The 25968-nt window shown below is 30.8% G+C and overlaps 6 protein-coding genes across 8 annotated transcripts in view; 4 read left to right on the forward strand and 2 right to left on the reverse strand.

The window, feature by feature from the left end:
* The window catches only part of LOC101492113 (OVARIAN TUMOR DOMAIN-containing deubiquitinating enzyme 1), a 5460-nt gene extending 5360 nt beyond the window's left edge, over positions 1-100 (reverse strand). The window contains exon 1 of one of the 2 annotated variants that reach the window (XM_073364386.1): positions 1-100. The gene's annotated coding sequence lies outside the window, so the exon portion shown is untranslated. The other variant, XM_073364388.1, reaches the window with a different exon arrangement.
* A 2389-nt stretch (positions 101-2489) lies between these two features.
* LOC101492786 (uncharacterized) lies at positions 2490-3339 on the forward strand. The gene has a single exon (XM_004485631.4). The coding sequence runs from the start codon at positions 2739-2741 to the stop codon at positions 3108-3110; it is 372 nt and encodes a 123-aa protein (XP_004485688.1). The 5' UTR covers positions 2490-2738; the 3' UTR covers positions 3111-3339.
* A 2981-nt stretch (positions 3340-6320) lies between these two features.
* On the forward strand, positions 6321-9932 carry LOC101493116 (E3 ubiquitin-protein ligase CSU1). The gene is made up of 2 exons (XM_004485632.4): positions 6321-6686; positions 9050-9932. Exons 1-2 carry the CDS (start codon positions 6448-6450, stop codon positions 9723-9725), a joined length of 915 nt encoding a protein of 304 aa, XP_004485689.1. The 5' UTR covers positions 6321-6447; the 3' UTR covers positions 9726-9932.
* Positions 9933-12613: 2681 nt separating this feature from the next.
* On the forward strand, positions 12614-15676 carry LOC101493445 (protein PLANT CADMIUM RESISTANCE 8-like). Its single transcript, XM_012714867.3, has 5 exons — positions 12614-13048; positions 13850-13913; positions 14096-14260; positions 14600-14665; positions 14846-15676. The coding sequence occupies exons 1-5, from the start codon at positions 12747-12749 to the stop codon at positions 14996-14998; spliced, it is 750 nt and encodes a 249-aa protein (XP_012570321.1). The 5' UTR covers positions 12614-12746; the 3' UTR covers positions 14999-15676.
* Positions 15677-16582: 906 nt separating this feature from the next.
* Positions 16583-19286, reverse strand: LOC101493767 (putative cyclin-D6-1). 2 transcript variants are annotated; one of them, XM_004485634.4, is made up of 6 exons: positions 18766-19286; positions 18433-18519; positions 18247-18339; positions 17870-18056; positions 17659-17789; positions 16583-16969 (listed from the first exon to the last, which is right to left on the reverse strand). In XM_004485634.4, the coding sequence occupies exons 1-6, from the start codon at positions 18913-18915 to the stop codon at positions 16850-16852; spliced, it is 768 nt and encodes a 255-aa protein (XP_004485691.1). In that variant the 5' UTR covers positions 18916-19286; the 3' UTR covers positions 16583-16849. The 2 variants fall into 2 exon arrangements, with proteins under 2 accessions (XP_004485691.1, XP_004485690.1); XM_004485633.4 differs by having other exon boundaries at positions 18247-18342; positions 18766-19285.
* Positions 19287-21650: 2364 nt separating this feature from the next.
* On the forward strand, positions 21651-25440 carry LOC101507948 (cation/H(+) antiporter 15-like). The gene is made up of 3 exons (XM_004486201.4): positions 21651-22234; positions 22860-23855; positions 24090-25440. Exons 1-3 carry the CDS (start codon positions 22010-22012, stop codon positions 25362-25364), a joined length of 2496 nt encoding a protein of 831 aa, XP_004486258.1. The 5' UTR covers positions 21651-22009; the 3' UTR covers positions 25365-25440.
* The last annotated feature ends 528 nt before the right edge of the window (positions 25441-25968 follow it).

Here is a 25968-nt window from a genome sequence, read left to right on the forward strand (position 1 = left end):
GCGGCAAGACTCAACACGAATCCCTAAATTCTCGATTCTTTTTTTAATCATGCTAAACGCACCGGTGTCAGCGTTTTATACTGCACGCCACAAACGCTTAATTACAAGTTTAGTTTAATTTTTGTTTAGACATCAAAAAATAGTTTGATGGAAATTAAATAATTTTACATTGTGGAAGAAGTAATGTAATTTGGTGGGACGTGGAAACATGCTGAGTTATTAAGTAAAGGGTTATTCGAGTCATTTCAATTAGACGAAGAGTTACTATTATGAGTGATATGAGTAGAATTATCATTGGTCATTCTAATTTTTTTATTATAGTCGTGGAAATTTTTGTTTGATGAATTTGATTATTCAGGTGTAATGTAATTTGTTGAATCTGAATTTCAATACTAATAGAGGTCATAAACATTTCAAGAATAGTTAGTCATTAGGATTTTCATAAACGAATAATCATTGAGACTTTATTCATTTTAAGTTGTTGAATTTTAGAAATCTTGATAATGTTCATCAAACCTACACCAAACAATTAAGTGCAGAGTGATCAAGCTTGTCACAAACTTGGCATTGTAGCGTGGTACTTAAACTTATAGAATTGTCAAATGTTTCATTGTCCTTGTTTTGGACTTTATCTCCATTAGTATCAAATTGCTTAGGTTTTCCTAGTTAAGAGGATTCATTACTGTATTTTTGGAGTTTAACAACCTTTATTGCTTCAATGACCTATTAATTTCGAGTGAGAAAGTTTTTATCATCTAATTTGATGGATATCAGTCGAGAAAGAGGTGAGTGTTTTGGCTATAAAGCGATTAGGGAGGCCATATGGATGAGAATGATAAGAAGAATGCAAGGAATGGCACAAGGACATGTTTAGGCTCTATATACCATATTGAGACTTGATAATTTTATGAATTTCAGCATTTTATTAATGATTGAATTAATCAAGATGATTAAGTATTTATAGAGTAAGGAGTTAGTTAACAGTAATTGATTGATTATAGGAATCGATTGAATAATCATAGTCTAATTAACTAATATTGACTAATTCAATAGCTTAGGTTTGTCCTTAATTCTCATTACTTTTTAGGAATTTGACTCATCTTAAGTGAGTAATCGATGAAGTAAGTGAATCAATGATTGATATTATAATCATCCATTATTAATCATGTATGTGAACAAAATAACAACCATTCATTTAATAATCAATATATTACTCACTTTATTCTCCAAAGCGTTTTGTTAACTTTTAACGAGACAAATCTATTTTTTATATACAAACTCCCATAGAAATGCCAAATTTGTCACGAAGCAAATCCAAACTCTATCTTGATTTATTTCCTTTAAAAAGAAGTATGATAGTACCTTTATATTTACAACATGTTTGAAACATCAATGAAGTTGTCAAAATTACAATGCATCACCTCCATTTTGATAAAAGTTACACTCGGTAACTTCAACAAAACCACTAGAACACCGTAAATGAGGGTGTGTAAGAGTGGAGGGGCGTTGATGGACACCCTTCAATCACCTCCGTTGATGGAGACCCCTCACTATTTATACTCCTCTACATCTTAAACATCTCTTTATATCAACAAATATATTTTCAAGAACTAAGAGAAATTCTATTGAATTAAAAAAGTTGATGAAAAACCATGATCATAAAATATATAGTCTGAAGAGTCAATGAGATCCATAATAACAAAGAAGTTGATATTTGATAATCTATAATAATCCCAATATGTTAATTTGATAATCACATATTGATGTATGGACATGTCCAAAAGTTGTAAAAAAAACCTTATAAATTTTGCCTTGTTCCGTTCAATTCAATATCATAAGGATAAAGTACAACCAATCTCTAAATTAATAAATAATAATAATACATATACACTCTTAATTTTCATATGTTGATTCAACACATCATTTACCTCTATATTTCTCCTTCTAGCATATTATCATTATATTATGCGAGTCTCTTTATATCAAAGTGTATACACCAAAATATTTTTATTGAAAATAAGTCTCAAATTGGGCAAACAAAGCTCAGGAAGAAATTGATAACCGGGTTATGAACACGTTGTGAGGCTAGCTACTCTTTTCCATGTTACTTCCTAGAAAATAAAAAAAAAATAAAAATAATAATTGGCAAAATATGGTGCATGTACATTCAATTTTTATGTTCAGACTTCAGATGCAAAGTGACATAACTAAGTGCATGATGGTCAACGACGCAACCACATGAGCAAGGGTAACGCGTAACATTTTTTGTAAGTCGAAGTGGTAATAATTACACCTAAAACTCATATGCAAAAGCGAAATTATAAATATAATTCATCCAAAATAAAATTGTTTAACTTAATAATACAAACTAAAATTTAAGCACTGTAACACCTTACATTCAGAATGTGATAATTAATAAAAATAATATATAGTGCTAGTATTTGATATGACAAGCTAAAAATCATGATAAACAACTAAAAATAATAGCCAACTTGTAACTTGTTTGACTCCAAGTGATAAACAACTAAAAATCCACCCATTATTGATCAACTCTCAACACGTATGAAAGAGAAAACAAAAGAAAAACAGGACTTGAACTGGTTTCAATACTAGCAACTTGACACTTACCCCACTACACAATCTCTTTTCTTTTTAGCCTCTAAATTTATTTATATAATAATAACGAGCCTTTGTTATAAGACAATAAAACATAACATTTTTTAAGGTTGTTCAATGAGATGAAGAAGAAATGCGAACTGTGCAACAATCCTGCAAAATTGTTCTGTGAATCAGATCAAGCTAGTCTTTGTTGGGAATGTGATACAAAGGTTCACACTGCAAACTTCATCGTCACAAAGCATCACAGGTTTCTTCTATGTCATATTTGTCAATCTCTAACACCTTGGCATGGCACTGGACCCAACTTTGTACCTACCATCTCCCTATGCAACCACTGTGTCTCTCTTACCAACAATAACAATCATGATCATGATCATCATGGTGACACAGATGATGATGATGATGATGAAGAATATCAAGTGGTTCCATGGACATCTCCACCACAAGTTTCTACTAGTTCTTCAAACAGTTCAACTAGTAATACCAAATAGTATATATAAATATCATGTTTTGCTTCCTCTGTTCATTTCTTTTTTGTCTTCCACATGAAAGATATATAGTTCTTGATAATTCATAGATTGGTAAAAAAATTAGTTTCTTGTAGTTTATGTGTTGTAATAATCATAAATCCACCCTCTCTTGTAGCAAATGCTAGCTTCCATGTATATACTTGTTATTAATATAAATAATGTTAAAGAAAATTAATATATTTAATCTAAATTTTGAATCAAATACAATTATTTTCGTTAATCTACTTTATATTTGAGATGTGTGGTTCTGTTTGCACCGTAGTAATCACATGTTTATTAAATGCCAATAGTGTAAAATAAAAGTGGTGTATTAGACTATGCAACATAGAAGAAAATACAGGCTTATACAATATTTGTGTTTTCTCAATGAAAAACAGACACTAGTATTGATGATTTCGATTTACTTGATTTGTAAATTGTGAAGGGCCACAATTATAGAACATTAAACTTGCGGTTCTAAATGGAAGTTGTTTCCTTTCATATGCATGATCTAAGTATTTATCTAAGTATCAATTTGAATATGGATACTACTAACACAAGCAATGTTCATCTAAATTAGAGTCAAATTTGCTAAAAATGTGAATATGTTGTAGCCGTTGTGCAATTCAACCAATGTGAGAATCACTTATCTCTAAATTTCCTCACATTTAATGCACCGTACATAATGTAGGAAATTAATTTTTTTAATAACTATATGATATAATTTTTTTAGAGTAAAACATCTATCATGTGATAAGTTTTACAATTTGACCATTTAGAAAGAATCACCTTAAACTAATATTTAAAAATTGTTTAAACTCTAATAATATTTGATGCTATCTCTTAGAAGTAGAAATTCACTGTTTTCTTAGTTGTAATGTAAATTTATATGCAAAATTGGTGGTTTAATGCTATTAGGGTATTTGTGGCTGCAAGCGTAACCTTTTGCCAAAATTTACCACCACTAATAGTAGATAAACTTTTTGGGTTATAATATTCTCTTACTCCTTGGATTTTTATCTTACTCCAAATCCGTGGATTTGGCACTGATTGTACTATCTAAATGTGTGAACCACAAAAAGAAAAATATTCTAGTTGTTGAAATTATAGCCACTACTCTAAAAAAAAAGTACTACACTCCATTTGGCATCGACACATGTCAAAAGTATTTTCTCAGATGATTGATTATACAAGTGCTTGCTTTTAAGCAACGATGCAAATCGTATGGTGTCTATGTCAAATTCTACACATTTCCATATTAATATGAAAGGAGAAGCAACGAATAACGTTCTTGTTTAGACAAAAATTTCCAAAAGAATAAATCTGATGTTACAACTCTTGTCTATTACTTTAGGTGCTTGAGATATTTTCAACCGTATATAGCATGGTAACTGACGAAGTTTCAAAGGAAAATAATCATTGGCTACACTCAACGTAGCTAATCGAATTTCATTACATTGAATAAGTTAAATTAATTTGTTGGGGACAATTTTTTTTTATAAAACATGAATTTTATCGATTTTTAAACGTTGAATTAGAGTTTTTATTATGTACGTGCACCAATGATAGATATTTTAATATTTGATCAGTGTATAAATATACAGTAAAAGATGTTAATTCTTTAAATAAATTATTAAAAAAAAATCATTGATTAAACCAAGTTGATAAGAAATTAATTGATCAAATATAAATTAATAATTGATAAAAAAAAAAAACAAGTTATTTGACAAAAATAAGACAATGAACAAATGCGAAAGACTAGATCCAATTGAGAAGTAAAGAACAAAGTGAAACACACAAAGTGAATTATGAAAGAAAATAAGTGATAAAAAAATGTTACGATGAATTGTAAATGTGGTAAGATAAACAAACAAACAAACATTAAGTTACATTGAACTAACACACTGTTTGAAACAAATGATTTTTCAAAGTTACCCGTACTTTTAAATTTAAATTAGATTTTGTAATGTTTTGAGTCTCAAAATCTTGAATGGTGAATGTTTGCTTCCTCAAATAGGGTAGCAATGAATATTTCAAAAAGCACTCAACACATAAAAGAGTGAAAGGACGATAGCACGTACCTTTTTATTATATCAGATTATATATCATGCTTCCCTTATATTAAAGAGTGTTAGAATCTATTCATCTAACATATCTTATTAAATCTTTTAAGAGATAAATTTTTCATGCCATTTCGTATAAAGTGACGATGCATTTTAAATTAAAAAATAAGTAAGTAAAATTTATCCATTGAATATACTATTTGTTCAATGAGCTACTTAAGATTATTATATCGAAACTTACGAAATTTAGTAAAAAAAATTCAATTTTTTAAAGCGATTAATATTATTAGCATGAAAATAATTTGAAACTTTTTTTAATAAATAATAATAATAATAATAATAATAATAATAATAAATAAGATGTCCCTCATATTTTGTAGATAAAAAAAGTAAAACAATTCTATTTTCTTAACAACTCTTTTCTATTTTTCCTCTAATTTAATAAACAAATAAATATAAATATTATTATTATTATTATTTATTATATTTAGAGTAAAAATAGGAGATAATTGTTTAACAAAATAATATTAAATGATAATTTAACGGGAAAATAAAAGTGATTTATTAAGATAATATAGCACGTTATTTATTTCATTAACTTTGATATTTTATTTGATTTTATTATTATAATATTGATTTTTTTTAAACTTTATTTTTTTATTACAATATTTTATTCTTATTATTTTATTATTTATTAAATCACAATAATCATAAGAAAGAATTGTTAACAAAACATCATGGACACTTTATTTATTTTGATGCATCTCAACCACATTAATTTTAATGTTTTTTTTTTTTTAAATTTAATGTATTTTATTTAATTTTATTAATATAACTTTATTTTTATAAATATTTTAGTTATTTTTTATTAATTAAATTAACTATTATTCAAATAATAAAAAAAATTAAACTTAATAACCGAAATGCGACCTTTTACTTGATAATATATATATATTTTCCTTATCCTATCCCCGAATCTCTTGTAAAAAGTAGTTTCAAATAGGACAATTTGATTAAGTTTTAAAAAAAACCAAAACTTTATAGTATTTGTTAAAAGGCCAATTAAACAAAAGCCCATTAACACCAAAACATCCTTTGGGCTTTCTTGTTACTGTTACCGCGACAATTTAGAGCTCCCTCGAATGAATCATCAATCAAAGACTCAAAATCGAAAATCTGAAAGTTGAAAATCTAAAACCCTAACAATCAATCTCTTCTTTCCGTGAAATCGGTGATTTGATTAGGGAATTAAAAAAATGCCTCAGAGACATTCGAAAAACAACAACGATCTCGCGTTCTTCACGTACGATGAGAAGCGGAAACTTGGTTATGGGACGCAGAAGGAGAGGCTGGGTAAGGATTCCATCAAACCCTTCGATGCATGTTGTCTCTGCCTCAAATCGTTAATCGATCCTATGAGCTGCCAAAAAGGTCATCTCTTCTGCAAAGAGTGCATTCTCCAGTGCTTATTGTCTCAGAAGAAAGACATTCAAAGGTACTTTCTCAATTTTTCTTTCTACAATAATGATTATGCGAGTAGCAGGTACTGGTTACTTTCAATGAAACATGTTATTACATGATTCAAAGTTTGAATAGCTATTATTATTTTTAATTCTTTATATTTGTTGATCAATTTGTTTGATAAATTACTGTCTTGTGTTTGATAATTGTGCTTGTTTTATTGGGTTTGAATTCTTAACTTGTTGACACGAGAACTTATTCAAGTTGTTTTGAGAGAGTACTTTAGGATATACTTCCCTTTTTGTTTGCTATTTTTACTGCAAATACCTTTTCCTCAAGAAAGGATGTGATAGCTTTGAATATATCTTTGTGGGTCTATGAATTTCCATGCACAAGGTCCCATATTTCCTCTCAAATGCCTTGGTATATCTCCCCTCCTCTTCTCAATAGGTAACAGTAACATACCCTATTTCTGCTAATTATCTCAGCCCATTTCTCTTCGCCACTGAAGTTTAATGCCTCATAACATGTATATCACCATTTTATAACTGTGTTATGGTTCCAGCTATGGCCATCTGATAGAGACCAAGAATAACAGTAGTAATTAATAATAATTAATGATAGAAAAACACACTCAGTAATGGAAAGTAAGTTTGTATTATTTTTTAAATGAAGATATTACAGAGTGTCAAAATCTGTTTCTGTTTAATATCCCTCAAGTATAGGGATTTAGTTGAATAGGAGTACTAGTAGGGGTTTAGTTATATATGAGTACTAATAGGGATTTAGTTATATATGAGTACTAATAAGATTTGGTTGTTTAGTAATCTATATATATATATATATATATATATCTGATGTATTGCCAACATATTACAATTCAATAAATATATTTTTACTCTAATTCTTGAGACAGAGGAATGAATATTCCTGCACCCAGAGCTAAGCTCATTTAGAGAACAGATCTTTCTGCTCTGCCCATGACTAACTCAGTGATTTTCATGAGATACTCCACTTCTCCTCTTCACGTCCCAATATAACAGAAACTCATCACACAAATGATCCATCCATCTTTCTCTGCCATTTCCATACTTTGGGCTTGGGAAGCTGATGTGCTAGTTGTCCATTTGGTCCCACACTCTCATTTGGGGTCCCAACACTGCCACCTTCTTGAAGTACATACTTGTCCTCGAGCCTGAGCTTGAGGAATTGGCTACTAACATTGATGTCTTCCTCCCATGTCGTTTTCTAATAAATTTCTCAGCCTTGTTGGTCTGACCAACCAAATTGAGCATACATGTCCCAAACATTTTCAGAGTCTTGCAATTATTCGAGCACACCACCAAAATCCTTCTCAATGATTGCCAAGCATTTTCAGAGTCTTGCCACCTCTGTTTATTTAGGGATAAGACTTCTGTTTTGTGCTCCCAAATCACAGGGGTTGTGCCTCAAAAAAGAATTGGTCTTTCCCTTTAAGGATGTAGCTGCTATGTATTCCCGCTGCACTCCCATGACAACATTGCTGGTAAAGGTCTGCAAATTGTGACATGATGGTTAGTGTGTGCTGTGCGGTGGTTCTGTGGGTGTTGGTGGATCAATAATTGATCGAGCCCAGTTACTCATGTGAGACATACTCATTGTTGTGCTGAACCTTTTTGCTCTGCCAGTAACGTCACACTATCAACCACATGTGGTTAGTGTTCAGTGGGAGCATGGTTGACCAACCTGCAGCTGGGATCTCTATTGTTATTGGCTTGTTGCAAGAAATTCCTGATCTGACAGTTTCGATGATGAGTAAACTACAAAGGCTGGTTGGTCCCGTCACCTCACTTGACTTTTCATCGCTCTTTGTCATTTCAACCAGAATTTAGTGGTTGGTTTCTTTCTTTTCCACGAGCATTCGTTGTTCCTTCTTTATTTTGTCAACTGAATGCTTAAGAAATCAATGGCTGATTCCATCTCTCGTCGGTCTTTTTATTCCAAAGCTGCAAGTTCCTGAAACGTCCTACCACCATTGCTGAACCAGTTTTTTATGAGTTTTTCAATAGGCTTGTTTAATTCAACTATCTATTTAATTTAACTTTCCTTTGCCATCATTATTGACATCAATTGTAATGCTTTCCGAAATTTCCTTAATATTCTATCTATAGGTTAAGAAGTTAAGTGTTCTATTAGCTGCTATTGTTGAATTTTTGCAATTTTCCTTATGATAAACAAAATTGAATTTAGGAATTTACTAGCTCTATCAAGAGTTTGTTGTTTCCTGTATATTTTCTTTATTTTAAATATATGTTGTCTTTTTTCATTTTACGTTTGCCTTGCTATTGATACAACCAGTGTTATGTTTTGAACATTATAACAATGTTGTTTGTGATATTGCCATTTACAAAAAAATAGGAGGCTTGTGGCCCATTCTGCTCAGCAGAAGCAAGAAAAAGAAGAGGAAGAAGAGAAATTAATGTTGCAAAAGGCTAAAGAGCTTGATGCATTTGATCAACAAAATCATGGTGCTGTGCCACAATACAGTGATAGAAATTATAGCCGTGATAAGAATGGTTTCCATGGGGCAAACAGTGTGAAGGTCACTTCGTATGAGGAGGAAGCCCTTAGGACAATGAAGGCATTTTGGCTGCCCTCTGCTACACCAGAAGCTTCTGTTAAAGTAGAAGCACCTTCTACCAGTACTCTCTGTCCAGAAGGTAACGAGAAACTGAAGTTAAAGACACTTTTCCCTGTCCAGTTCACTGAAGATACTAGTGAGCAGAAAAAATCCAACGCTCTTGATAGGACCTACATTTGTCCTAGCTGCAAAACCACTCTCACCAACACAATGTCACTTGTGGCCCTCAGTTCATGTGGGCACGTATTTTGCAAAAAATGTTCTGACAGGTTTATGGCTGTCGATAAGGTTTGTCTCGTTTGCAACAAGGCGTGTAAAGAGAGACATTTGGTGAATTTGGAGAAGGGAGGTACAGGTTTTGCTGGTCACGATGATCATCTTGAAGCCAAAGATTTCAAGCATTTGGGAAGTGGTTCTGGTTTGGGGCTGGTTAGACCTGCAATGAAGACTTAAACCCGGATTGATGATGATACTTAATTCAGATGAAGAAAAATATGCATCAAACTTGTCTCCGTGAAGTTATCTTGTTTATGTGTTACACTCATCTTTATTGTCTAATGATGTATTTTACTACTTGTATTTATATCTGGTTTTCTAATTTTGGTTAGCTAAACCACACATTGATAATTTGAAAAGGCAGTGGATACATTTTCATTTTCAGCTACAGTATAGTTTTAATGTGGAAGGGGAGGGATTCGTACGCGAGATAGTATCATCTACCAGATTGATTGAGTTTTACTAGTTTAAATTACTACTACATAGACAGCTATAATTTATTTTATTTTATTTTATTTTTATGTATATAAAATGTTGAATGATAGATGTTTTCCATCTTTGTTCGGTTACACGAATAATTTTTTCTGTCTTTGCTCGGTTGCATAAATAATAGTAATGTTGTTATTTATTTTATTGCATATAATTGACATGTTGGTTTGAACATGGCCAGTGAAGAGGAATGGGTCCCAATACTACTAGTATATCCCTCACTCAGTGATAGTAAATCTATTTTTTATGCGTAGTGGCAATATGCTGTGGCTCTCGTGAATTATGAAATTCTATTATTCTACGGTAGGTACAATATGGATGTTGTTGAGGGGTTTTTTCTTGTCCAATATCATTTGTGAGTGGATAACAGGATGCACGTGGGCTGCTTCAGGAAACAGGCACGCAAGCCAAAAGTTCTACTTGCGGCAACTTGTGTGATTCATAGTCTTATTTTTTTTGTATTGGATTACTTTTATTTTTAGACTAAAAAATTATATAATTATAATTAATATAAACAATTTTTTTCTACTGAACTTTGTTGATAATAAACAGATGAGGTATTTCTATGAAAATGTGGAAATGAGGTAGTTGGACGTTGCACATTATTGACAGTGTTCCAGTTATTTGAAGTATGTTGAAGACGATCTCTCTCTCTCTCTCTCACGTTACTACCATATGAGAGAAAATGCTATTGGCATATTTATAGAATGCTTTCGTGCTTGATTGGAATGATGGAGTCAAAGTTTCGTTCATCACATCCAGCTGTCCTAATCATTAATTTCTTGTTTACCGTTAAAAGGATACAATCATGATCATTTAATTTAATTCATTATTATTAGGTGGTAATAAATAGATCAATATGCTCCGCTTTGTATTACTAGACAAGTGACTCACAACTTATATTTAGTTGATTTGCACATAGGGTCTAAATTTATGCCTACATTTATTTAAATTTTAAAAGAAATTTTGTGGCAAATTTAAAAAAAAAATTAAATTAGATGTATATATATGCATAAAATACAACAAAATAAAATAGCGTTCAAGATTGCCTAAGTGGGCAGGCAATGGTGCATGATGACAAGGTGTTTTCTATCCACATATATTATCCACATGTATCTTCACCCAATTTTATAGATTTGTGTCTATCCCTTTCTTTGATATGAAGATGACAAGGATATGGGAGCAAGTTTCCTACTTTCCAAGTTTAAAAACCAACCAAACAAAGTTGTCCAATGGTTAGTGTCCGATTTTTCTATAATCAAAATTAAACGTTTTTCTATTTGTTTGAGACGCAAATATAAATAAAAGTAATTAATTGTATACTCATTAATAATAGTAGTTGATTTCATTTTATTTTTTCGTGATTAAAACTTAATTGTATTTATGAAACTATTTTTTATTTAAATTTTTTAAAAAATCTTATTTTATGAAATAAAATTTAAACCAATTAAAATGGATTTAAAAATGATAATATTAAATAAAATAAAATAAAACCAATTATAATGTTAAAATTTTCTTATATATTATAAGCAAAATAAAAGTTACATATTTTATTAGAAAATAAAATATAACTTATATTTTATTTATACCTTTTATAGTCATTTTATTTATATTGAGTTTAAACGGAGTGCTCTTTTATGAAACTTTAGTTATATAATATTTTTATTTATTTTTATCTCAATCCTCCAATTTTTAATGGTAAATTTTTTTTATAATTTACAATTTAATCAAAAAGGTAAGTAAAATTATCAAAGTTTAAATCCAAATACTCTCTATTTATTTATTTTTAATTAAAAATTGTCAATCAGTTGATTTTTTTCAACTTTATATTTCAGAATGACTAATTAGCTTTGTATTTTTGAAATTACGTTATTAACTTTAAACTTTAACCAAGAGTGCACAAATGACCCAATTAACTTTCTAAAGAAATATATAACATTACTTTTTTTACAACATCTCCTCAAGTATTTTATTTTATACTTCTTTGTACCGGACATTCAATTATCGATAAAATGATTCAACATAATAAATTATTAACAACAATTGATTTTGTAGTTTATTACACAATTGTAACTATTATATGATGGTATATATCCATTAAACTCTATTATTAAATATAGAGGAAAATAACAAAGAGATAAACCATACAAGGGTTAAGAGGATCTGTTATTTTTGGTATAACATCTTTAACAGATTTTCCCATTCTCAACTTGATCAAATAAAGAGAGAGAAATTGATGACGTTTACTAAAACTTGTTCCATTTCAGAAAAAACACAATCAAAATTAGTAGAATGTTGGTTGATAATTAGCACAGGAGAAAATCTTTTTGCTATATTCAAGTGATCATGTGGTAAAAGAAGCACCATCCAAACCAAACAGAGACTTATGTGGGCCCCACACACATCATTACCCGCCAACAAAATGGATTAAACTAACATCTTCCCACTTGTGTTTGCTTTCATTATATAATAATAATAATAACCTACGCCACACCAACAACAAATTAAAGAATCTCATTCTTTTTTTTTTTTTTTTTTATAATACAAAAAAATTAATATTTTTTCTATTTTCTGAAAACCCATAAAGCAAAACAGCAAAGGGGTATCTTTGATTTCAATTGGGTCAAAGAAAAAGAGAGATTTGGGGGAAAAGAGAAGAGAAAGGTTAAAGCTTTGTTTTGAGGGTTTTGTGTTTTTTTTTTTGCGGCAATGGGGGATTTGGAGAAACAAGAGGAGAAGGTGGTGGTGTTGGATGAAGAAAAAGAAGGAGAAGAAGAAAAAGAGAGGCTTTTGGAGGGTACGGCGGTTTTGGATTTTGACATGCTTTGTTCATCTGTGGCTTTGCAAACTGCACATGGAACTTGGGGGAAGCTTGGTGGAACAAACTTTGGTGGTGATGATGATGACGATGGTGAACAACGTGGTGAAGAGTTTGGTGGTGTTTTGAGGATGTGGGAAGGTGAAGTTCTTGATTGTTTCGATCATCGTTGCATTGCTCTTGAATCTACATGGTGAATTTCTCTTTTATTTTTCTTTAAGATATATTTTTTCTTTTGAGATTGTTGATTGTGTTTGTTTGATTTTCTGCATTCTTTATGTTGTGAAGTTTTGTTTTTTTGGCGTGTTGCTGTTCATTTAGAGGAATTTTTTTCTTCTTGTTTTTATACAGAAGAACATTACTTGTTGTGAGAAATTTAGCTTATTTTGATGATATGTTAATTTTTTGTTTTTCAATTTGTTTGCTATAAGTATAAGGAAAAGGGTAGGCACACTTTCTCCTCGGGGACAGTTGAAAATTGGCCATTAGTGCCACTTTGATTAATAAAAATTTCCCCCTTCCCCAATATTAAAAAAAAAGGACCCTTTAATGTCCTAATCTCTTGATTATTTTACAAATTTGATATAATTCTGAATTCAAAAGTAAAAGATTCTGCCCTCTTTCTCTTTTCTCCAAAATTCGCCACCCATGCAAGGAACGCAACTTGTGGTGACTGGTAATGCACATTGCAGTTCAGTTTGTATTTCTTTGCTATAGGTTTATGTTCTTGAATTGCAGCTTTCACTATTAATTTATGGCATACAACCCCAGAATGGAGTCCATTGTGTTTATTTTCTCATCATGGTGTGACGGATTTGTGACATTTAGATTTATTTTTGAGTTACTGAGATGCTTGATATGGATTTGAAAGATGAAGCTGATTAAGTTTAACTTGCTACGTATTTGTTCATGACATGAACTTTCTTTGCTGTTATTTACAAGGATTTGTATGATTTATCATGTATGTAAAATAGTAGTTCATTTGGTGTTGCAGTTGTCCCTGCTACCGATTCGGGAAGAACATGAAGCGAGCTGGTCTTGGTTCCTGCTATATTCAGGTATATTTACACTGCTTGGAAATTCTTGCAGCTTCTTTGTTGTTTCGAAATGATATAGTCCTAACTTAAAACTTTAGCTAAAGGAATCATATTTAAAATTGACGATTTCCATATTCAACTTTTCTGATTTATGTGTAAGATAATTCGTTAAAGCTTGAAAATATCCTTGTTTCATATTGCAGGCATTTGTATATTTCCTTCTTGCCATCTGTGCTCTTTTCAACTCCATAGCCTTTATTGTCACGAGACATCACTACTTTCTGTACATAGCAGTTGCCTTCATTATTACTGGTGGAGCATATTTAGGATTCTACCGAACTCGTATGCGAAAGAAATTCAACATCAAGGTGGGCATGTCTACATATATATTCTTTTTTCTCACTTAGTTATTCATAGACAGGTTTGCAGCGGTATGCACATGATTTATTGTCCCCAAATGATTTGTTTTCTTCAGACAAAGCTACTCATTCATCCTTGTATAACATAATAATTCTTTTGGCTTAATGTTATGGATGACGGGCGATTTGTTTTTTTTTGCATTTTCTATAGCGTCCATATGTGTTGGAATATGATTGTTTAATATTGGTTGCTTGTACTTTTCTGTTTAATGCACGTTGACTAACTTTGATGTAATTTTGGCTGCATTTATATATCTAAAGCACTATTTGTTGGTACTTTTTTTTCAGGGTAGCGACAGTTTGGTGGACGATTGTGTGTACCATTTTGTCTGTCCTTGTTGTACATTGTGTCAGGTGAGGTCATTCAAAATTCTCTTCCTTTTTGACTTCTTGTACTCTTTATTCTGTGTGATAAAAGCTATTGTTAATGGAACATCTTTGAAATTTTGTGGCGACCATAACCAGAATGAGAACATATTTATAATTGGTGAGTTTTATTGTATTGAATTTTTGTATCTTTGTATCATGATGCAGGAGTCAAGAACACTGGAGATTAACAACGTCCAAGACGGCACTTGGCACGGTCGTGGTGGCACCATATGCATAGGTGGCATTGGGGATAGGAGTAAAGAACTCTCTGAGTTGATTCCTCCTCCTATTGAGTCCATCAACCTTACTAATAGATAAAATGAAATAGAGCGTAGTATCATCAATGAATCTTGAATCAAGGTAGTGAGGAAGTTTTGAAACAATGGCTCTTCATCTGAATTGTATATCTAGTGTCTGCACTGCATATTTGATTTCAATTATCTATCAAATTTCTTGGCGAAAAGAGAATGTGATGACGGCTCTAACAAATGCCGTCAAGACTAATAGGTAGTGGCAGTCAGTGCTTGGAGCAAAGAGAATCAAAGCGTATATAAATTGATAATGTTTGAGTTAAAAATGTTTATAGACAATTTAGACTCAAGCATTCCAAGGTTATATATGCTTTGGATATCTTTGTTCCAAGCATAAGTGTCAATATTGGATAGTTTATATTTTGGATGGAGAAAAATGTTGCTTTTAAAATTACCCAACAATTGAAGAGATATGTTAGTTTGCAAATGTGCATATAGAGTATGTTATTTCCCAACTAATGGGGTCTTATTTTAACCAGCCCCCGTAGTATATAGTTTGATTAATGTCAGTGTTGAAAGAATCTCATCTTAATTATTGTAATCAAAACTTACTCTTGTTGTATTTTTAAGCTGAATCAAGCTTGGCTCTATAGGAAAGATTACCTATTTCCTTGGCAGTTTGATTCACTGAATATTTTGGGCTTAGACTCGATATTTTAACTTTATTAAATTTTCAATTTGAGCATGTGGCTTTCATTAAGTTTATATTTTACACGTGTTTTCAACTAATTTATCAAGTCGGTAATGTGTCAAGTTTATAGTGGGTTGATGATGTGACTTAGTAATTACAGAAAGGTAAAACTTAACTATATTTTCTTAAATATGATTTGTGCAAATTTGGAGGAAAATATGACGGGTTGACTTAAATATAAGTAGATTGGGCGTGAAATAGCACCGAGAAGTCTATACCAAGACAAATTATAAGAATATTATGGATTATGAAATTATTATTTTTTACCTAAAGAAACTATGAAACTATGAAATTATGAATACTATTTGTTAGTTTCCACTAAAATCTAATATTATAGTTTCAACCCAAGGCTTAAGGCTATGTTTAGATCGGTGGTATTAGATAGAATGGAATTGAACGAGATTGGATAAGTTTATGTTTTATTGGTTTTGATTGTTAAAAAGAGAACGAAATAAAATGAAATAAAACATAATGTATTTCATCTTATATTATCACTTATTACTCTTATTTTTGTTCTCCCCTAAATTTGAAAGGAATGAGATGAAATCTTCTTTAAAATATTTATTTCATCTTAAAATATTTAAATAATAGAGCGAATGTTTTAATCTATTTTAGTTTATTTCAATCTCTTACTTGTTTTGTTCGTTCTATTTGACTTTGAATAATAATAACGTTTTTAAAATGGAATTTCCTCTCATAATTGCTAAAGAATTTTGATTTCAACCTTTAAATTGTTTTCAAATAATTAGTTTCAAAAGAAAGTTTGAAGTTTTTCATAAAGAAAGTTTTTTATTTTACTCAATCCATTGGGAAAGTTGAAAAGTTAAATTATTTATAGTATTAAAATGATGTGATAAAATATGCGTTGAAATAGATCAATGTGATAATAGCTATTTCGGATTTAACATAAAAATTTACTTATTATTGATCATATAATAAACCCCAGAGTACAATTTCCATTCCAATCCCTCTCCATATGTGGTTTCTTTTCTTCTTATTTTTCTAAATTTCATTTGATGCCATACTCCGTTTGTATTAAAAAACTTATGACAAATCACACTTGGGTGTGATTATGGATATCTCAAGTCCATATTCGAAATGAAGGCCTTATGATTGTGGGCTTCTTTGATGGGTTTGAGTTTGAAACATATAGTTTCCCTCAGCTCATCAGATTCTTTGCCGTTTAGTGCTTGTTTCATTGCTTAAGAACCTTCTATCTTTCATTAACCCTTTTACTTCATTTCTCTCCATCTCTTGCATCAAATCAACGCACTTTTCCAATGTCTCCTAATACAACAACCACCGTTACCAACAAATAAATTTAATTGCAGATTTAATCCATCTATTTTTATCAATTTACGAAATTAATATCTTATTATAAAATCTAAACAATTTTTGTCTCTTATTATGTTATTTTAACTAAACAAACGACGATGTGACATGATTTAAATAATGTGATATATGATACAATAATATATAATGATTAAAACACATAAAATCACAATAAATTCATCTAAAAATTTAACTTTCAACTTAATTTTTTTTTTTTTGTAATTTAATTAATAACACATGAATAATTAACGTATTTAAGTGTTTTTATATCATGAAATCCTATGTAAATCATTTAAAATATGACAAATCATTATTTTTTTAGTTCAAAAATAGGAGAAAGAGACCAAAACTTTTAAAATAAGGAGATCAATTTCGTGAATTAGTGGAAATAAAGAGACTAAAATTGCAATTAAACTTATAAATTAATAAATAAATAAATAAATAAATAAAAACTTAAATTTAAATACATTTTTAATCCATCTATTTCGTTCCATTTACGATTTTTGTACTTTTTTTAAAATGACTTTTTTTTTCTTTCCCCTATATATTTATAGTTGAATTTTAATGATGTGAGGAATGAAATGTTAATGTAAGAACTTATTTAAACCAAATTTAATAATGGTTGAATATAAGTATAAACCCACCTGGTCTATATGCTTACAAGCTGTAATTGTATCTCTCATAATAGAATATTGCTGTGGGAATAATTCATAAGATGCATAGATAAGGGAAGCTGCTGCAACAGTTGAGGGTTTATACTCTAAAAGCTTAATCTCTGCATCCATTATACATAAGATTAAAATGTAAATTCAGTTTGTGCTTCTTAGAATTAAAAGTTATATAATTAACAAGTACCATTATGAGCATTGAAGATTATCTCTGAAGCTCTCTCTTTAAGTGATTGGTCTTTGATTTCAGCTAAAGAGATGAAGAAATGCAAGAAAGGAAAAGGTGTAATTGACCTCATACGCCAATCCAGAGCTCCCAGAATAACTAGTTCCATTTTCTGAATACTTTCACCATCAAACTTGCAACCCTCTCTCTATTTCATTGATTGTAATTTATAAAACATTAGTTATGATTCTAAGCATAGTTTTAAATTATGGTACACAACCATGATATAAAAGTTCTAGAGGTCTCTACAATAATATCGCAATTGCAATATTAAAGTTTGCAGTGTATCTGTGACTGCAACTGCAAATTAGAACTATGATTATTATTTGAAGATTTACCTGCAAGTTGGAAAATGATAAATGTGTGCTGTTCATTTTTGAAGCAAGAGAAAGACATGATGTGACAATGAGCCTAATTAACCATGGTTTCCCCTGCTACAAACTCAGAGGACTAATGTTAGTAGGACAAAAGTTGAATCCTCAGTAGAAATAAACATAAAGTGGAATTATTAGATATATGCTTACTGGAATTTCTTGCCTTGACATGAAACGGTTGAAGTAATTTATAGCAAGATAAGCTACAAATGGTTCCAAATTGCAAGAAAGCTGAACCTAAATGAACATAACAAAAATGTGGCATATATGAAGCACATATACCAACACGAAAACAGATATGACATTGACATTATCATGTCGATATTGATAATAATTTAAGATGATGAATTAATTGAATGTAATAAATGTTGGTTTCTATAAAAATTTAGACACGTCTTTGATCAGAAATGTTAGTGCTACAAAAAGAATATGTAACATGAAATAAGAGGAATTGAACATGTGCTATATAGGCCTAAATTTCACCTGAAAAATGAGAGAAATGGCTTCACAATGTGTTGAATTAAAGCAGTTTGGTGAGGGCATATGGTTAGTTTCTGAGGCAAAGAGTTCTGATATAGTATAGTTTTGTTGTTCTTTGAAGTTAGCTAGAGGGTCTTCCAGATCAAATTCCATCTTCCTTTTTGTTTACTATACTTGTGTTCTAGTGTCTGTGTATTGTTATATTGAGTTTGAGGAGTTCAAGGATAGTGTGAGAAAGAGATTGAGACAAAAAGTCTCAAGAAGTTGGTAACTATAATGATAGAAAAAGAAAGAGAAGCCTCGCTTTCTGTGCTGATAAAGTGATTTGAATTGTGGCATCCTTCTTTCTTGGAAGAAAAAATTATTTACATAAGTGTGAAATTTAACTTGCATAACTTTAATTGTTTGTGTGTCTGTTAAAAAATACCCTAAGTTTGTGTGTCAATACACAATTTTTTTAGTTATGTAATTTATACATGGCCTCACATCACACTACATATTATGGATTCTTTTTTACTCACTCTTCCTCAACTATAGGCATTGAAGAGTGTGAGAGAATGCTAAGAGAATATGTACAAATAAATATAGTTGGTGACTTGGTTAACATTAGGATTAATAAACGTTACTTTCACAACTCTACGACAAAAGAAGGGTTGAATCCAAGGTCCCACAAATATCATGATGTTCATAAATTTCTACTGTTCATGTTTCCATACTATAGACAAAATTATATATTGCAAATTGCATAATCATGCAATTATCTTTTGTTCACATTTTGTGTTTAAATATTTCAACACATTATGTTTAGTGATAGTATTATTTAGTCTAGAACATTAAACTAGCCAAAGTTTTAAAAGGGGTGGATGTTATCACCACGTTTTTCTTTTCCGTTGCATTAGAAACAAGGAATATTTATTTGTGAGTGGTCCTCTTTGTTGAAATGTGTACTCACTAATGAGAGAATGGTAGTGACAGTTGTGGTATGTGTTCACCCTCTTGAACGAGAAAACCGCTGCTAAATATTGAGACGTAATGTTGAATCCATCACTTTTTTTTTGTCAAAATGTTTGAATCCATCACTAACTAACTACAAGCTTGTAACATCTCCAAAACATTTTTGTAGGGAATCTCCAAAACATTTTTGTCCTATTTGGACTTATTGTAAACCTTTGCAAACATTTATAGCATTTTTTATATATGTGTTTATTTTGATGAAAAAAATTGAGCTAATTGTTAGCTAAACATTATTTTATAACATTGTAATTTTGTCGTAATGCTGACCCTTTTTTTAGTTTAAGCTTTTGATATTAAGCACACCCCTTTTGGTTATAAAAGAAAAGGGAAAAAGCAAGAAACCGTCTTATATTCCTTTCAATGATAGCTATGAAATTATTATCTTTACTTTATTCCCTTTGACTCGTCTATATATGAATAAATCCCAACAAGAACAACAATTTTCCTATGAGCTCCTAAATAATTTAAACTTTTACTAGTTTTTGATGTTTTTACTATTGTTGTCTGAGTAGCTATGATAATGCACCATCTAAAATAAAAATAATAATTAAAAAGTTGATACATTTAATTTTAAATTAAAATTAAATATATCAATTTTGAATATTTCAGATAAATGAATCTTGAGTTCGGCCACTCACCCACCCACCGTGATAATATTAATGAAATTAATAATGTTGCTACTATGTTTCTCACATTGCATAAGTATTAAATAGTTGGCATGTGTTTGATAATGTAACACTGATTCGGCATTTGTGTTGAAGACATTAATGCATAGTTGTTCACATGATGAAGTGTCAGAGACGCCCTACTTAGAAGAATTGACATTGGGAATTATCTGCATCCTTTTAGGCTATGGGGGTCTTGAGGGACATTCAATTGTCTTTAATAATAAGGGGTACCATTACATGTGACTCGTGACACAATGATACAACTTGGTACTCCTACTTGTCAAATCTTGTCAAAATTTTACTAATTGAAGATAAAAGATACAATGTTTGGTTAACACTTGAAATGAAGATATTTTAGGACTTAGATTCCTCTCAAATTAAATATGAAAGGTCATGTTTATCATTTTATGTTAAAATATATTAAATTTTACTTATAGTTTTTTAAATTGTAAATTTCAATATATTTTAATAGTGAGATGATTAATATGATCCCTTCATGTTTAATTTAAATATAAGAGGATTTAAATTTGATATTTTATTGAAAAAATTATATAAATAAAAAATAAATATTTGTTTGGTTCAACTTAAAAAAAAATATAAAATGATTGTTGTGTTTAGTTTAAAGAGATGAAATAGATTTTGGTAGAAGTTACACTTTGTTAAACAACTACTACATCTCTATATATAGTATCATATTGATTAAAGTAGGCATACTAAAAAAAATTAATTGTAGTATTAAATTTATTGTTAATTTAAATTAATTTATAAGTTTGTCTTTTAGGAGATAATTAGTTTTTATTTTTAATATAGTATTTATTACAAATTATATATATAAAAAAATATGTAACATTATTAAAAAAAAATAATTAATACATTTGAAAATTTGAAATGAATCTTATAAAAATAAAAAAAAAATAAAAATTCAAATAGGGTTATATATTTAGGATTGAAGATAATAATAATTATGAGTAAATAATCTAAATTATTGCATGAAATATTCATATCCTCAATTAAATTAAAATCAATTTAAATAGCTTATATGCAATACTTAGATCAATATAAACTCGAGCAGTCTTGGGGTTGGTCGTGAACCTTAAAAGTATAAATGAGAACAAAAAGAAATTTAACTCAAAGTGGGTAAATACCCCCACATTAAGCATAAATAGTTAGATTGAGTTTCCAAAAATAGAAAGATACAAATAATACATTATTATTGACTTTCGAAGATTGTCTCTTTCATTTGGGATTTCTGGGTAGGGGATGCACCAAACCTAACCTGTTTTCTTCCCTTTGATTTTTTTTTTCTTTCAGAATTAAGAACACAAGCAATTAAGGGAACACCTTGACCTTTCTTTTGTACCTACTTTTTCATAAAATATTTAAAGAAAAGTAAGGTAACATATCAATTAATTAATTATAATACCCCTTATCATTATATTACATTACATTACAATACAAAAGGTGGTGGAAATTTTAGGCTTTTATGACCACCATATTTTGTGTTCTTAATTTGATAATAATATTATTGTATATTGTATAGTTAATTATTATAATTTTTGGTGAAAATGGAAAACACAACAATGTTAGCACCATCAAATATTTCAGATAGATCAATAATTTGTTATACGCCAACCATGACAACAACAAGTGGTGTATGGCAAGGTGATAGCCCTTTAGATTATTCAATTCCTCTCTTCATTTTGCAATCAACCTTAGTTGTTCTCGCCACACGTTTCTTTGTTTTCATTCTCAAACCCTTTCATCAACCTCGTGTCATTGCTGAAATTATGGTATGCTAACTTCATTTCTCTCTTCTTTTATTCCCATTATCATTATAATGCTTATCAGTTTTAATTTTCATATGCATTAAGTTAGTACTAGAACAATAATGTAATCAATTTTGCTTTGCTCATAATAATACTGCATGTAGTTTTTTACTTGTTAATTACAAATATTGTGTTATAAGTTCGTAATTAGCTAGAATCATGTGATAAAATTGTTGTCGGAGTTGATTGAAACACATTCAAAGAAAAAGTCTCACATTCCCAGTATGGTAAAGGTAGACGGAGACCAAGGTTATATACATTGGCTCTAATTCTTCGTTAAAAGATACACCACTAGTCGGAAGCACTTGAAGACTTATATTTGACTTTCTTATTTTTTTTTTTTATATTCTTGTCTTAGAGTGTTGTGAGATGTAAATAAGACATTTTCTTTAAAGAGAGTAGGTGTATTAGGACCATGGAGTGTTCCAGAAAAGTCTATGCGTTGTAAAAATTTCATATTATGTTATGCTCTGGTTGTCATTAGACTATGCACATGGTCTTTATCTGATTTTAGAGCTTTCCATGTTATGTTCTTATATTGTGAATGCATTCCTTAATTTCTTTATGTTGTTTTTCCCGACGACTGAAGGGTGGATTGCTGTTGGGGCCATCGGTACTTGGTAGAGATGAAAGGTTTGCAAATATGGTATTTCCTTTAAAAAGTGCAATGGTGATAGAAACAATGGCAAACATAGGTCTGATATACTTCCTATTCTTAGTTGGTTTAGAGATGGACATGTCTATTGTGAAACGCACTGGGCGAAAGGCGGTTTCTATTGCCGTTGCTGGTATGATATTGCCCTTTGTTATTGCTATTGGCATCTCTCATTTTATGGATTACAAAGACAAAGGTGCAAATGATGTTAGCTATGTCCTTTATCTTGGTATTGTTCTATCTGTCACTGCCTTTCCAGTGCTTGCTCGAATGCTTGCCGAGCTCAAACTTATTAACACAGAGCTAGGCAAGCTTGCACTTTCATCTTCCCTCATCAATGATGTGTGTGCATGGGTTTTGTTAGCTCTAGCTATTGCTTTATCAGAGCAAAATTCAAGTACTTTGGCTTCTGTTTGGGTTGTACTATCCAATATTTTCTTTGTTAGTTTCTGCTTTCTTGTTGTTAGGCCAGCAGTGACATGGTTGATCAAGAAAACTCCAGAAGGAAAACCCTTCAGTGAGTTCCAAATATGCATTGTACTTGTTGGTGTTTTGGTCTCAGCTTTCATTACAGATGTTATTGGAACACATTCTATTTTTGGAGCTTTTGTTTATGGCTTAGTGATTCCAAATGGCCCACTTGGAGCTGCTATAATAGAAAAGCTAGAAGACTTTGTTTCAGGGCTTTTACTCCCTCTTTTTTATGCTATTAGTGGTCTTAAGACTAATATTAACTTAATCCATGGAACTCGTTCATGGTCGTTTATATTCACAATCGTTCCTCTCACTTGTTTTGGAAAGATCTTAGGGACTCTCATTACCTCAATCCTTTTCGACATACCAACCCGTGATGGCATTGTTCTTGGTTTACTTATGAACACCAAAGGTCTTATTGAAATGATTGTGCTCAATATTGGGAGAGAACAAAAGGTAACCAACTCACTTTTAGTGTATGTTTGGATGAGCCAGAAGTTTGGTAAAATCATGTGACACTTTAATTATGTCGAAGCTCCAAAGTGTAGCTTTTGCCAAATCACGGTTGTTCACACTGACTCTGTCATTCTTACCGCAAATCCAAACATGCACTTAGTAGTATTGCAATTAAAATATATTTCTTTTCCATTTTATGAATTTGACATATCACATATTGTGATATGGTTGCAGGTGTTGGGTGATGAAATATTTTCAATTATGGTTATTGTAACAGTTATAATGACAGCAATAATTTCACCTATTGTGACATTAATCTATAAGCCAAGGAAAAGACTCGTACCTTACAAAAAGAGAACAGTGCAAAGCTCAAGAGTTGATGCAGAGTTAAGGGTGCTAGTGTGCATTCATGCTCCTAGAAATGTTCCTACAATAATCAATCTTCTAGAAGCAACACACCCAAGCAAAAGGTCTCCCATATGTGCCTATGTGCTCCACTTAGTTGAACTCACAGGTAGAGCTTCAGCCATGCTTGTTGTCCATGCCAGTAGACAATCAGGAGGACCAGCACTCAACAAAACACAAGCGCAAACAGAACACATCATCACCGCATTTCAGAACTTCGAGGAACATGTCGGTTATGTTGCGGTCCAACCTTTGACTGCTGTTTCACCTTACTCAACCATGCATGAAGACATATGCAATTTGGCTGAGGAAAAAAGGGTAGCAACAATCATCATTCCTTTTCATAAACAACAAACCGTCGATGGTGACATGAAGGAAACAAACCCGGCATTGAGAATGGTGAATCACAACTTATTACAAAGCTCTCCTTGCTCGGTTGGGATACTTGTCGATAGAGGCCTTAACGGATCAAACCGGTTAACTGCTAATCAAGCATCTCATCAGGTTGCTGTAATATTCTTCGGTGGAGCAGATGATAGGGAAGCGTTATCCTATGGATGGAGAATGTCAAGACATCCAAGAGTTCATCTCACTGTTATGCATTTCATTCCAGGAAAGGATGTAACTCAATTGAAGACCAATGATTTCAATCAGCTAGATGATCAAAGAAATATAATTACAAACAGAATAGATGAGGAGTGTATAAATGAGCTGAAGATGATAGCTGCAAATGATGACAAAATTAATTACATAGAAAAGGTTGTGAGTAATGGAGAGGAAACAGTGGCTGCAATAAGAGGAACAAACAATGCCAATGACCTCTTCATAGTTGGGAGAGGTCAGGGAAATTCTTCAACATTAACAGAAGGGTTGACAGATTGGAGTGAGTGTCCTGAGTTAGGACCCATTGGAGATTTGTTAGCTTCTTCAGACTTTGAAACAACAGCTTCAGTGCTTGTAATGCACCAATATGTTGCACAAGGTCCAGAAGGAGAGGACATTTTTGTATCTGATAGACCTTGGCAAACAAGTGAAAACTTTAATACCTTAAGACAACAACATAGGGGAAGATATGCAGCAGACAATAATGATTTTAAATTTTAAAGCATAAACTATGGTGATAATTTTTGCTGTGTATATAATTTATTGGCTAATGCTGTTTAAATACAGTTTTTTATCATATCCTGGCATATTACAGGTTCTTACACTAGTCTAATTAACAAACCATACACAAACAATAGCAATTTTTTGTGCAAAAAAAATACAATAGCAAGTTGTATATTTATCTTTGGTAAAATTTACCTATCATTGAATAATATATTATGAAACACAACTCCGACATCACACTAGACACGATAAGACACGTAAAGTCAATACTACAATGTAAAAAGTATAAGAAACTGAAATCCGACATCAATACTATTTATTTATTATAATAATTAAATAAAATACGAATATCATTTATAGAATATCTCAATGGATAATGAACAATTTTAGATATGCATTTAATTTCAAAAATTTGTTTCATTACAAAAATATTCTAAAACTAGACCATCCATCTCTTGGCCAAAACAATAAAAATAATATTATCAAACTAAAGATCTTTAATCCTTTATCGATCATCATCTTTTATTACAGTAGAAGGAAAAATGTGTGTATGTAAAAAGGCGTTTGTATACGAGAATTTTTCATATTCCTAATCAAAATA

The sequence above is a fragment of the Cicer arietinum genome, chromosome 1 (genome assembly GCF_000331145.2).
Source record: "Cicer arietinum cultivar CDC Frontier isolate Library 1 chromosome 1, Cicar.CDCFrontier_v2.0, whole genome shotgun sequence".
Taxonomy (NCBI): domain Eukaryota; kingdom Viridiplantae; phylum Streptophyta; class Magnoliopsida; order Fabales; family Fabaceae; genus Cicer; species Cicer arietinum.